The 14,676-nt window shown below is 47.7% G+C and overlaps 1 protein-coding gene across 2 annotated transcripts in view; it reads right to left on the bottom strand.

The window, feature by feature from the left end:
- Positions 1–14,676, bottom strand: part of trappc10 (trafficking protein particle complex subunit 10) — an 80,530-nt gene that overhangs the window by 23,070 nt on the left and 42,784 nt on the right. For both annotated transcript variants that reach the window (XM_080183159.1, XM_080183161.1), the window contains 3 exons: positions 12,224–12,364; positions 5,486–5,598; positions 1,864–2,378 (listed from right to left, as the gene is read on the bottom strand). In XM_080183159.1, coding sequence (XP_080039285.1) covers positions 1,864–2,378; positions 5,486–5,598; positions 12,224–12,364 — 769 coding nt within the window. The remainder of the gene's footprint in view (positions 1–1,863; positions 2,379–5,485; positions 5,599–12,223; positions 12,365–14,676) is intronic.

Genomic DNA, 14,676 nt, shown 5'->3' with positions numbered 1-14,676 from the left:
GTCCCGCACACACACACACTGACTCTCACTGGGGTACGGGTCCCACGCGCACACTGACGCTCACTGGGGTACGGGTCCCACACACACTGACGCTCAATGGGGTACGGGTCCCACACACACACACACTGACTCACACTGGGGTTCCACACACACACTGACTCTCACTGGGGTACGGGTTCCACGCACACTGACTCTCACTGGGGTAGGGGTCCCACACACACACACTGACTCTCACTGGGGTACGGGGTCCCACACACACTGACTCTCACTGGGGTACGGGTCCCACACACACACACGCTGACTCTCACTGGGGTACTTGTCCCGCACACACACACACTGACTCTCATTGGGGTACGGGTCCCACGCGCACACTGACTCTCACTTGGGTACGGCTCCCACACACGCTGACTCTCACTGGGGTACGGGTCCCACACACGCTGACTCTCACTGGGGTACGGGTCCCACACACACTGACTCTCACTGGGGTACGGGTCCCACACACACACTGACTCTCACTGGGGTACGGGTCCCACACACACTGACTCTCACTGGGGTACGGCTCCCACGCGCACACTGACGCTCACTGGGGTACGGGTCCCACACACACTGACGCTCAATGGGGTACGGGTCCCACACACACTGACGCTCACTGGGGTACGGGTCCCACACACACTGACTCTCACTGGGGTACGGTTCCCACACATACTGACTCTCACTGGGGTACGGGTCCCACACATACTGACTCTCACTGGGGTACGGGTCCCACACACACTGACTCTCACTGGGGTACGGGTCCCACACACACTGACTCTCACTGGGGTACGGGTCCCACACACACTGACTCTCACTGGGGTACGGGTCCCACACACACTGACTCTCACTGGGGTACGGGTCCCACACACACACTGACTCCCACTGGGGTACGGGTCCCACACACACTGACTCTCACTGGGGTACGAGTCCCACACACACTGACTCTCACTGGGGTACGGGTCCCACACACACACTGACTCCCACTGGGGTATGGGTCCCACACACACTGACTCTCACTGGGGTACGGGTCCCACACACACTGACTCTCACTGGGGTACGGGTCCCACACACACTGACGCTCACTGGGGTACGGGTCCCACACACACTAACGCTCACTGGGGTACTATTTCTTCCCTTTCACCTTCTCCGTTGACAGAATCCTTTGAGTGCAGATGGTGAATATTCAGCCCATCGAGCCTATACCAACTCCCTGACAGAATATCTTAACCAGGCCCACCAACTCTGCCCTATCCCATGTCTAATCCATCTCACCCACACATCTTGGGACAATAAAAAGCAGTTTAGCATGGCCAATCCACCTAACCCACACATCTATAGACTATGGGAGGAAACGAGAACACCTGGAGGAAACCCACGCAGACATGGGGAGGACCTGCAAACTCTACACAGACAATGACCCAAGCCAGGAATCGAATCCGGGTTCCTGGCGCCGTGATGCAGCAGTGCTAACCACTGTGCCACCGTGCCATCCCTAAGATTCAGTATTTGGAGTTGAGCTGCCTGACCCGATATTGACTCCTTATTCCTTATCACCTCGTCGTAGTTACTTCCCTTCCCATCCCGTTTTCATATCTCTGGTTTCATTCATACACGTGCCATCCACCCTGATCTTCCAAAACCTCCCAGATTCTGTTGATCTCACACTGTCCCAGCCCACATCTACCCACTGCTGCCTTCAAGCTTCCTCAGCTCTCTGCAAAGTTCCTGTTAGAGTTTTGCACTTGGTAGAGTGATGGGCGACTTCTTGCTGGCACAGACAGATCTACAGAGAGCTGGGATGACTGTGGTTTATGTTTTGAAAGCACTGGCCTCTGTCTTGAAGTGGATGACGTTGGTTCCTGGTTTTAGCAGTATGTCACTGGTCCTCAAGGCATACGCAGCATCCTCTACAGCCAGTCCAGAGGATGGTTCCAGCGAGCAGCTACTGTCCGGTCTCCCCAGCAGAAGGTGCATGTTCTTGCAGATAATGCCACTGGAGTTTAGGGAACTATCGGACGGACTCCTGTCGTAAAGCTCGTAGAGTTCAATGAAAGGCTGTTTATTCCTGGGAAACGAGTGGCCAATCGGCTCATTGGGGAAGAGGAAGATCCCATTCGCACTGCGACTACGGCCACTTATCTCAGTGCCTCTCTTGGACGTGTCTTTACTGACAGTGAGATTCAGATGGATGGAGAGTTGATTCAGGGGCACAGGGAGGGGCATGAGACTATACACAGTCAGCTCAGCGTCCAGCAGCCCACCCACATGCACCATCGCACACACTGGACTGAAGCGTAAACTCTTCAGCTGGATAAAGCCCTCCATCCCCAGCAGCAACCGCTCATCTGTAAACACAAAGCACACCAATGACAACAAGCCTTTCTCCAGAGTCTCAGCTCAGCCCTGCCCACCAGCAAGTGTCACCAACTCACCTCCCCACAGGGAACCCAACCAAATCAACACCCACCACCCACAAACGCAGTCTAACCCACCACCCTCACGCCCAGCCACCCCCTCACGCCCAGCCAAACCCAACTCGGCTAAACTCAATGCCCAGAAACTCTGGCATGCTGAGATTATGATGTGGAGATGCCAGCATTGGACTGGGATAAAACAGAAAGAAATCTCAACACCAGTTTATGGCAGTTCATATGGCTCTCTCTCCCTGTAAAAAGTCTCACAACACCAGGTTAAAGTCCAACAGGTTTATTTGTAGTAAACGCCCCTAGCTTTCAGAACACGTTGTTCCTTCGTCAGGTGGGTGGGAGTTCTGACCACAAACAGGGCAGAAAGACACAAACTCAATTTACATGCATAATGATTGGAATGGGAGTCTTTATAGCTAATCAAGTCTAAAGTGGAGAGAGCATTAAGCACAGGTTAAAAGGATGTGAATTGTCTTCAGACAGGACAGTCAGATTTTGCAAACCCAGGCAAATTGTGGGGGTTACAGATAGTGCGACATGAACCCAAGATCCCGGTTGAGACCGTCCTCATGTGTGTGGAACTTGGCGATCAGTCTCTGCTCAGCGACTCTGCGCTGTCATGTGTCTTCAAGGCCGCCTTGGAGAATGCTTACCCGAAGGTCAGAGGCCGAATGCCCGTGACCGCTGGAGTGTTCGCCAACAGGAAGGGAACAGTCTTGCCTGGTGATTGTCGAGCGATGTTCATTCATCCGTTGTCTTAGCATCTGCATGGTCTCCCCAATATACCATGCCTCGGGACATCCTTTCCTGCAGCATATCAGGTAGACAATGTTGGCCAAGTTGCAAGAGTACATACCGTGTACCTGGTGGATGGTGTTCTCACGTGAGATGATGGCCTCCATGTTGATGATCTAGTATGTCTTGCAGAGGTTGCTGTGGCAGGGTTGTGTGGTGTTGTGGTCACTGTTCTCCTGAAGGCTGGGTAGTTCGCTGCGGACAATGGTCTGTTTGAGGTTGTGCGGTTGTTTGAAGGCAAGAAGTGGGGGTGTGGGGATGGGCCTGGCGAGATGTTCGTCTTCATCAATGACATGTTGAAGACTCCGGAGAAGATGTCATAGCCTCTCTGTTCCAGGGAAGTACTGGAGGATGAAGGGTACTCTGTCCACTGTGTCCTGTGTTTGTCTTCTGAGGAGGACAGTGCAGTTTTTTGCTGTGGCGCGTCAGAACTATCGATCGATGAGTTGAGCGTCATATCCTGTTCATATGAGGGCATCTTTCAGCATCTGGAGGTGTCTGTCGTGATCCTCCTCATCTGAGCAGATCCTGTGTATACAGAGGGTTTGTCCGTAGGGAATGGCTTCTTTAATGTGTTTAGGGTGGAAGCCGGAGAAGTGGAGCATTGTGAGGTTATTTGTGGGCTTGCAGTACAGTGAGGTGCTGAGGTGACCGTCCTTAATGTCCAAGCATGAAACCGATTCCAGAGAGTAGTCTATGTGAGTCTGATGGTGGGATGGAACTTGTTGATATCATCATATCGTTGTTTCAGTGACTGTTCACCACGAGTCCAAAGGGAGAAAATATCATTCATGTATCTAGTGTATAGCATCGGTTGAAGGTCCTGTGCAGTGAAGGAATCTTGTTCAAACCTGTGCATGGACGGTCACTTCTCCAGCTTCCACCCTAAACACATTAAAGAAGCCATCCCCTACGGACAAGCCCTCCGAATACACAGGATCAGCTCAGATGAGCAGGATCGTGACAGACACCTCCAGATGCTGAAAGGTGCCCTCATAAGGACAGGATATGACGCTCAACTCATCGATTAACAGTTCCAACACGCCACAGCAAAAAACCACACTGACCTCCTCAGAAGACAAACCTGGGACACGGCGGACAGAGTACTCTTCATCGTCCAGTACTTTCCCCACAGCGGAGAGGCTACAACATCTCCTCCGGAGCCTTCAACACGTAATAAGAACATAAACATAAGAACATAAGAAATAGGAGCAGGAGTAGGCCATCTATCCCTTCGAGCCTGCCCCGCCATTCAATAAGATCATGGCTGATCTGTCGTGGCTCAGTTCCACTTTCCCGCCCTCTCCCCATAACCCTTAATCCCTTCTCTTATCAAAAACCCATCAACCCGCTTCTAAAGACATCTTGCCATGGTCATCCCCACACCCTTCTTGCCTTCAAACAACCGCATGGCCTCAAACAGACCATTGTCCGCAGCAAACTACCCAGGCTTCAGAACAGTGACCACAACACCACACAACCCTGCCACTGTAACCTCTGCAAGACATGCTGGATCATTGACACGGATACCATCATCACACGTGAGAACACCATCCACCAGGTACACGGTGTATACTCTTGCAACTTGGCCAACGTTGTCTACCTGATATGCTGCAGGAAAGGGTGTCCCGAGGCATGGTACATTGGGGAGACCATGCAGACGCTACGACAACGGATGAATGAACACCCCTTGATAATCACCAGGCAAGACTGTTCTCTTCCTGTTGGTGAACACTTCAGCGGTCACGGGCATTCAGCCTCTGATCTTCAGGTGAACGTTCTCCAAGGCGCGCACACACAACAGCACAGAGACTGATCGCCAAATTTCCCACACGAGGACAGCCTCAACCAGGATCGTGGGTTCATGTCACACTATCTGTAACCCCCATGACTTGCCTGGGCTTGCAAAACCTCACTAACTTTCCTGTCTGGAAACAATACACATCTCTTTAATCTGTGCTTAAAGTTCTCTCCACTCACATTGTCAGTACCTTTAAGAATTGATTAGCTGTAAAGACTCACATTCCAATCATTATGCATGTAAATTGAGTTTGTGTCGTTGTGCCCTGTTTGTGAGCAGAACTCCCACCCAGCTGATGAAGGAACAGTTCCGAAAGCTAGTGGTGTTTGCTACAAATAAACCTGTTGGACTTTAAGCTGGTGTTGAGAGATTTCTTTATGCTGAGATTAGACAGTGCAGTTTGATTCCTCTCAGCACACTGGGTCATCACCTTGCCCACTCCCTGGTTGCTTTGTCAGGCTCAGAATCTCCTGGCAGAAGTGAACCCGTTCTGTCTCAGGCAGGTTGTCATCACCAGCCAGCAGGCTGCTGGTCTGGAGATAGCTGGCAAACTGGGTTAAGGGACAGCAACAGAATGTAGAAACATAGAAAATATGTGGAGTAGGCCATTTGGCCCCTTGAGCTAGCTCTGTCATTCAATATGATCGTGGCTGATCCTCTATCACAATGCCACATTCTACCCCTTGGCAGCTTTAGAGTCCAGAAATCTATTTCTTTCTTAAATATATTCAGTGATTTTGCCTCCGTGGCCTCTTGGAGAATTCCATCCTTGAAGTGAAGAAGTTTCTCCTCATCTCAATCCTAAATGGCCTACCCTTATCCTGAGACTCTCTCTCCTTGTTCTAGACCCTCCAGCCAGAGGAAACAACATCCCTACCTTCAGTCTGTGTGGCCCTGTCAGAATCTTATACATTTCAATTAGAACCCCTCTCATTCTTCTAAATTCCAGTAAATACAGACCCACTCGTTCCAATCTCTCCTCACACAACAATGCTGTCACACCAGGAATCAGTCTGGTGAACCTTCGCTGCATTCCCTCAGTGGGAAATTAGAGTTTTTTTTGCAAAGTTACTGTCACTTACTGGCAAACAAGCTTGTATGGGTATGACCGGTTTAACTGGATTAGAAGCAGAAAGATTGCAAAGGTCAACCATCAATAAGGAAGTTATGAAAGCAAGAAGTTCAGTGAACAAAGGGAACCAGAAGAATTCGAATAAAATTTACACAGGGAAAGAACCAGTTTGTAGTTAGCTCTTATATTTCCAAAGGGAAGATATACAATTGGAAGATTGTAAGTAGATGAGGCAAAATGCTGTAAGTTTGCTTTTAAAATATAATGACCATTAAGTAAAAAAATAGGTTATTCAATTCTGGAAAAAAAACACTTCTAAAGGACGTAGGAAACAAGAGGGTAAGGTTTAAGAAACCAGTGAATCCTGTGGGTGAGATCTCAATGAAGACAGAGCACGGACAAAGCCAGACATGGAGAACCTGTTTCCTGTTACCCTCAGGGAATTGTGTGGCAGTTATTGAAAAATCTGTAAGGACTGTTGCCATCAAAAAGGGGGTTTAGCTTTATGTTGATTTTAAGCCAAGGTCTTTTCTAAAATGTTTTAAATTACTGTTAACTGTGTAAAGGTATTATTATGTTTTAACTGTAATTGTTTTTCATTATTTTAATTAATGTTTAACTTCAATAGAAAATCATCACAGGTTAACTTCAGTAAGTCACCTCAATATACAAATTGCAAAACTGTTCTGGCAGCTGATTCAAGTTACCCTTTGGGATTTGGATAACTCGGCATTACCATCTGCTGTGCCTTAAACTCTCACCTAAGGTAAGATGACCAAAACTACACATAAAATGCCAGGTGTGGTCTCATCAAAACCAAGTACAACGGCAGTAAGAAATCCTTGCTCCTACACTCAAGTCCACGTGAAATGAAGGTCAATGCACCATTTGCCTTCCTAATTAGAACACAGAACATTACAGCGCAGTACAGGCCCTTCGGCCCTCGATGTTGCACCTACCTGTGAAACCAATCTAAAGGCCGAGAGGTGGAGGATGGAGTTTAATGCGGAAAAGTGTGAGGTAATTCACTTTGGCAGGAATAACGGATGTGTAGAGTATAGGGCTAACGGTAGGACTCTGAATAGTGTGGATGAACAGAGGGATCTAGGTGTATGTGTACATAGATCCCTGAAAGTTGGGAATCAAGTAGATAGGGTTGTTAGGAAGGCATACGGTGTCTTGGTGTTTATTGGTAGGGGGATTGAATTTAGGAGCCGCAGCGTCATGTTGCAACTGTACAAAACTCTGGTGCAGCCGCACTTGGAGTATTGTGTGCAGTTCTGGTCCCCACATTATAGGAAGGATGTGGAGGCATTGGAGAGGGTGCAGAGGAGGTTTACCAGGATGTTGCCTAGTATGGAGGGGAGGTCCTTTGAGGAGAGACTGAGGGATTTGAGGTTATTTTTGTTAGAAAGAAGGCGGCTACGAGGGGACCTTATTGAAACATATAAGATGATTAGGAGGTTTAGATAGGGTGGACAGTGATAGCCTTTTTCCTCGGATGGAGAAAGCTAGCACGAGGGGGCATAGCTTTAAATTAAGGGGTGGTAGTTATAGGACGGATGTCAGGGGTAGGTTCTTTACCCAGAGGGTGGTGAGGGATTGGAATGCCCTGCCTGCTGCAGTTGTAAATGCGCCTAGTTTGGGGGCGTTTAAGAGATCCGTGGATAGGTTTATGGATGGTAAGGGTTTGGTTTAGGTTAGAGGGTCATTGTTTTTTTATTGGTCGGCACAACATCGTGGGCCGAAGGGCCTGTTCTGCGCTGTAATGTTCTATGTTCTAAAGCCCATCTAACCTATATTATTCCAATATCATCCATATGTTTATCCAATGACCATTTAAATGCCCTTAAAGTTGGCGAGCCCACAACTGCTGCAGGCAGGGCATTCCACGCTCTTACTACTCTCTGAGTAAAGAACCTACCTCTGACATCTGGCCTATAATTATCACCCCTCAATTTAAAGCTATGTCCCCTCGTGCTAGCCATCACCATCTGAGGAAAAAGGCTCTCACTGTCCACCCTATCTCATCCTCTGATCATCTTATATGCCTCTATTAAGTCACCTCTTAACCTTCTTCTCTCTAACGAAAACAGTCTCAAGTCCCTCAGCCTTTCCTCATAGGACCTTCCCACCATACCGGGCAACATCCTGGTAAACCTCCTCTGCACCCTTTCCAATGCCTCCACATCCTTCTTATAATGCGGCGACCAGAACTGTACGCAATACTCCAAGTGCGGCCGCACCAGAGTTTTGTACAGTTGTAACATGACCTCACGGCTCCGAAATTCAATCTCTCTACCAATAAAAGCTAACACACCGTACGCCTTCTTAACAACCTTATCAACCTGGGTGCCAACTTTCAGGATTCTTTGCACATGGACAGCGAGATCTCTCTGCTCATAAGAACATAAGAAATAGGAGCAGGAGTAGGGCATCTAACCCTTTGAGCCTTCCCCGCCATTCAATAAGATCATGGCTGATCTGAAGTGGATCATTAATACTGCTATGAAGTTACTGTGAAAATCTCCTAGTCCCCACACTCCAGTGCCTGCTCGGGTACACTGAGGGAGAATTCAGCACGGCCAATTCACCTAACCAGCACGTCTCTGGATTGAGAGAGAAACACAGTAAAAAGTCTGACAACACCAGGTTTTAGTCCAACCTATTAGTCCAACCATAGGTTGGACTAAAACCTGGTGTTGTCAGACTTTTTACTGTGTTTACGCCAGTCCAACGCCGGCATACCCACATCTTGAGAGAGAAAACCAGAGCACCCGGGGGAAACCCACGCAGACACGGAGAACACGAAGACTCCATACAGACAGTGACCCAAGCCGGGAATGGAGCCTGGCTCCCCAGCGCTATGAGGTGGCAGTACTAACCACTGTGCCATTGAGCTGGTGCCCAAACATTGATCCCTACGGAACCCCACTGCTCACTGCCTGCCACTCTGAAAAAGACCCATTTATCCCTCTTCTCCATTTCCTGTCTGCTAACCAATCAATCCATGTTAGTATATTAGCACGCCCTCCAAACCGATCACAAGCAGCTCACCTCCCCGGTTACTGATCAACCAACCAATCCCAAAGAAAAACAAATATCATGTCAGGGATTACACGTGGGCTACAGTGAGAGGCAGGACATACCGCCCACCTCTATAGAACACAGGAAAACTACAGCATAAGCAGGCCCTTCGGCCCACAAAGTTATGCCTAACATGTCCCTACCTACTAGGCTTACCTATAACCCTCTATCTTACTAAGTCCCATGTATTTATCCAGAAGTCTCTCAAAAGACTATCGAATCTGCCTCCACCACCACCGACGGCAGCCGATTGCACTCACCCACCACCCTCTGAGTGAAAAGCTTACCCCCGACATCTCCTCTGTACCTACTCCCCAGCACCTTAAACCTGTGTCCTCTTGTGGCAGCCATTTCAGACCTGGGAAAAAGCCTCTGAGATTCCACTCGATCAATACCTCTCAACACGTTATACACCTCTGTCAGGTCCCCTCTCATTCTTTGTCGCTCCAGGGAGAAAAGACTGAGCTCTCTCAACCTATCTTCATAAGGCACGCCACCCAATCCAGGCAACATCCTTGTAAATCTCCTCTGCACCCTTTCTATGGGTTCCACGTCCTTCCTGTAGTGAGGCGACCAGAACTGCGCACAGTACTCCAAGTGGGGTCTGACAAGGGTCTTATAAAGCTGCAGCATTAGCTCCCAAATCCTAAACTCAATCCCTCAATTGATGAAGTACACCATACGCCTTCTTAACCACAGCTTCAACCTGCACAGCTGCTTTGAGCATCCTATGAAACCGGACCCCAAGATCCTTCTGATCTTCCACACTGCCAAGAGTCTTACCCCCAGAACAAGAGGCAGGACACCCCCCCCCCACTCCATGTGAGAAGCAAGACCCCCAGGGCAAGAAGCAGTGGGGAGAGAGAAACCGGACCTTAGGAATTTTTTACAGAGAGGATGCTTTATCTGTATCTCTCACTTTGTCCAAAGTGAAGCTGGAATCCACCAAGGAATAAGCTTTTTCCTGAGATTCCACTGTCTGGGGGTGAAGCTTTCTCTGGAGATTGTTGCAGGAGAAATTGGAAGACAGCTGTGAGTCTAGATCACTCTCCAGAGTTGCTGGAAATCTAGTACCCACTGAAGCAGCTTTGGTTTCTGTGCTAACTGGTTCTAAAGAAGGATTCATGTCATAGAAACCTAGCAGATAAGTGCAAGAGGAGGCCATTCAGCCCTTCGTGCCTGCTCCCCCATTCATCCCGATCATGGCTGATCATCCAACTCAACAGCCTGATCCTGCTTTCTCCCCATAACCTTTGATCCCATTCACCCCAAATGCTATATCCAGCCGCCTATTGAATACATTGTGTTTTGTCCTCAACTATTTCCTGTGGGAATGAATGCCACAGGCTCACCACTCTCTGGGTGAAGAAATGTCTCCTCATCTCTGTCCTAAATGGTCTACCCTGAATCCTCAGACTGTGACCCCTGGTTCTGGTCTCCCCCCACCATCAGGAACATCCTCCCTGCATCGACCCTGTCTAGTCCTGTTAGAATTTTATAAATCTCTATAAGATCCCCCCTCATTTGTCTGAACTCTAGTGAAAACAATCCTAACCTAGTCAATCTCTCCTCATACATCAATCCCACTATACGTGGAATCAGCCTGGTAAACCTTCACTGCACTCCCTCGAGAGCAAGAACATCCTTCCTCAGAAAAGGAGACCAAAACTGTACACAATACTCTAGGTGTGGCCTCACCAAGGCCCTGTATAATTGCAGCAACACATCCCAGCTCCTGTACTTGAAACCTCTCACAATGAAGGCCAACATACCATTTGCCTTCTTTACCACCTGCTGCACCTGCATGCTTACCTTCAGTGACTGGTGCACAAGGACACCCAGGTCCCTCTGCACACTCCCCTCTCCCAATTTACAGCCATTCAGGTAGTAATCTACCTTCTTGTTTTTGCTTCCAAAGTGAATAACCTCACACTTATCCAAATTATACTGCATCTGCCATTGATTTGCCCACTCACCCAACCTGTCCAGACCATTCTGAAGGATCTCTGCATCCTCATCGCAGTTCACCCTCCCACCCAACTTGGTATCGTCTGTAAACTTTGAGATGTTACATTCTGTTCCCTCAGTGAATCGCTGGGGTCCCAGCACCGATCCCTGTAGCACCCCCACTAGTTACTGCCTGTCAATTTGAAGAGGACCCATTAATTCCTACTCTTTGTTTCCTCTCTGCCAACCAGTTTTCTATCCATCGCAGTACAATCCTCCCAATCCCATACACTGGGAGATACTGCAAAAATGGAAGAGAGATAGCTAGCTGTTAAGAATTATACTTTTGTTATGTTTAAGTATTTTAATTGATAAAAGCAATGCTAATTCTTTGTTATATTCTACTTGTGTTCTTAAATAAAGTTCATTTTGATAAAAGCTTCCTAGTGGGTCACCTGCATCATACTTATAGTGAAATGCCTTGTGCTCACCCCAATGCTAAAATCAAATGGAAAGAGCAGGGTTTAACTTCGTAAAATACCTTGGAGTTTCTGATCTATCCCCAATAACAGTCTATTTTCCCAGTGTTTAATTAGAGGAGATTTCTAGATATCAGTTAAACAGTCTGATAATTTAGCAGTGGTGAAGGAGTGGAGAAGATGGTGCTCAGATAGAGTGGGGTGCCCTCAGTGTGAAAACTCACACTGTGTTTTCAATAATATCACCAAGGTTTTGAAAGTGTTTCCATGGGACATGGATGTTGTTGACAAGACCAGCATTTGCTGTCCATTTGTAATTGCCCTTGAAATGACTGGCTTGCTTGGCAATTTCCAAGGGCAGTTGAGAGTCAATCATATTGGCTGTGACTCTGGAGTCACATGTAGGCCAGACCAGGTAAGGACGGCAGATTTCCTTCCCTAAAGGACATTAGTGAACCAAGTGGGTCCTTCTGACTATTGACAATGACCATCTGCTGTGGTGGGATCTGAACCCAGATCCCCAAAGTATCACCCTGGTCTCTGGATTACGAGCGCAGTGATAAAGTATCATGTACAAGGATACTTCTGGGTTTGCTGAAGCTGTTTCTGACACACAGCCAGCTGTTTCCTGGTGTGTGTGATTAGCAGAGGCCAGCCCTCAGTCTGGTATGTCTTCAATGCCTCCTGGAGATACCTTTCCGCTTTCTGAGGTTGCCCCTTTCTCCTGGAAACAAGAAAACAATCAGATTACAGAGAAATGCAATGTCACACATACACAGCAGCTCGTTCAGTATTTTGCTTTTCTAACAGATAACTGTTCTGAGTTGAATAATTGCAGATTCTGTGCTCAGAGTTTGAGAAGACGATCAAACTGGTCATTAATGCCTCCATTTTCTGCAGAACCAGCACTTCACTTCATATGTGCAGACTTTGGGGCAGGATCGGGGTGTCCCTGGCAAGGCTGGCATCTATTGTCCATCCCTCGTTGCCCTCAGGATGGTACTGAGACACCATCTTGAAATACTGATGTTCAGGTGGTGAAAATACTCCATAACAGGTCTGTACCCACTGCTGCTTTTGACCTGCTAGGTGGTAGAGATCAGGGGTTCAGAAGATACTGACAAAAATGGGTTACATTTGAACTGGAGGGGAACTAACATCCTGGTGGGAAGATTTGCTAAAGCCACTCGAGGGGGTTTAAACTAGTTTGGTGGGGGGAGTGGGATCCAAAGCAGTGGGGAGACAGAAGAGAAGTTTGAGTACAGCACAGAAGTTAAAGAGAGAACATTAAGTAATAAAGGCAGTGTCAGTAATCCTAGTACCAGACAGATCAGACAGGAGCAAGACAGAGAGCAAGGGAAGTCCAGATTAAGCTGCATTTATTTCAATGCAAGAGGCCTGATGGGCAAGGCAGATGAACTCAGGGCATGGATGGGTACGAGGGACTAGGATATTATAGCAATTACTGAAACATGGCTAAGGGAGCGACAGGACTGGCAGCTCAATGTTCCAGGGTACAGATGCTATAGGAAAGATAGAACAGGAGGTAAGAGAGGAGGAAGAGTTGCACTTTTGATTAGGAAAAGCATCACGGCCGTACTGAGAAGGGATATATCCAAGGGTTCGGCCACTGAGTCTATGTGGGTAGAACTGAGAAATAAGAGGGAAAAATCACTTTGATAGGGTTGGACTGTAGGCCCCAAATAGTCAGCAGGAAATTGAGGAGCAAATATGTAAGGAGATTACAGCTAGCTCCAAGAAAAAGAGGGGGAGAATAGTTGGAGATTTTAACTTTCCCAACATTGACTGGGACAGCCATAGTATTAGAGGGTTGGATGGAGAGAAATTCGTTGAGTGTGTTCAGGAGGAATTTCTCATCGTGTGGATGGCCCGACTAGAGAAGGGACAAAACCTGACCTCCTCTTGGGAAATAAGGAAGGGCAGGTGACGGAAGTGTTAGTGAGGGATCACTTTGGGTCCAGTGACCATAATTCTATTAGTTTTAAGATAACTATGGAGAATGATAGGTCTGGGCCAAAAGTTAAAATTCAAAATTGGGGCAAGGCCAATTTTGATGAAATCAGGCAGGAACTTTCCAAAGTTTTAATTGGGGGAATCTGTGGGAAGGGAAAGGGACGTCTGGAACATGGGAAACTTTCAAAAGTGTTTTAACCAGGGTTCAGAATAAACACATTCCTCTTAGAGTGAAAGACAAGGCTGGCAGAAGTCGGGAACCCTGAGTGACTCGGGATATTGAGACCCTGGTCAAGATAAAGAAAGAGGCACATGACGTACATAGGCAGCTGGGATCAAGTGAATCTCTTGAAGCGTATAGGGGGGTGTGGGAGTAGAGTTCAGAGAGAAATCAGGAGGGCAAAAAAGGGGCCATGAAATTGTTTTGGCAGATAAGGCAAAGGAGAATCCAAAGAGCTTCTACAAATACATAAAGGGCAAAAGAGTAACAAGGGAGAGAGGAGGCCTCTTAAGGACCAACAAAGTAATCTATGTGCGGATCCACGAGAGATGGGTGAGATCCTAAATGGATATTTCTCATCAGTATTTACTGTTGAGAAAGGCATGGATGTTAGGGAATTTGGGGAAATAAACAGTGATGTCTTGAGGAGTGACATATCACAGAGAAGGAGGTGCTGGAAGTCTTAAAGCGCATCAAGGTAGATAAATCTGCAGGACTTGTTGAGGTGTATCCCAGGACGTTGTGGGAGGCTAGGGAGGAAATTGCGGGTCCCCTAGCCGAGATATCTGAATCATCAATAGACATGGGTGAGGTGCCTGAAGATTGGAGAGTGGCAAATGTTGTGCCTTTGTTTAAAAAAGGCTGCAGCGAAAAGCCTGGGAACTACAAACCAGTGAGCCTCACATCTGTGGTGGGTAAATTGTTGGAAGGTATTTTGAGAAACAGGATTTACAGGCACTTAGAGATGCAAGGACTGATTAGGGACAGTCAGCATGGCTTTGTGAGTGGAAAATCGTGTCTCACAAATTTGATGTGAGTTTTTTGAAGGGGTAACCAAGAAG

Source organism: Carcharhinus amblyrhynchos, unplaced genomic scaffold (genome assembly GCF_965287045.1).
Source record: "Carcharhinus amblyrhynchos unplaced genomic scaffold, sCarAmb.v2.hapA chromosome_169, whole genome shotgun sequence".
Classification (NCBI taxonomy): Eukaryota; Metazoa; Chordata; class Chondrichthyes; order Carcharhiniformes; family Carcharhinidae; genus Carcharhinus; species Carcharhinus amblyrhynchos.
The sequence above is the reverse complement of the archived record's forward strand: the minus strand, read 5'-3'. Positions and strand labels throughout refer to the sequence as shown.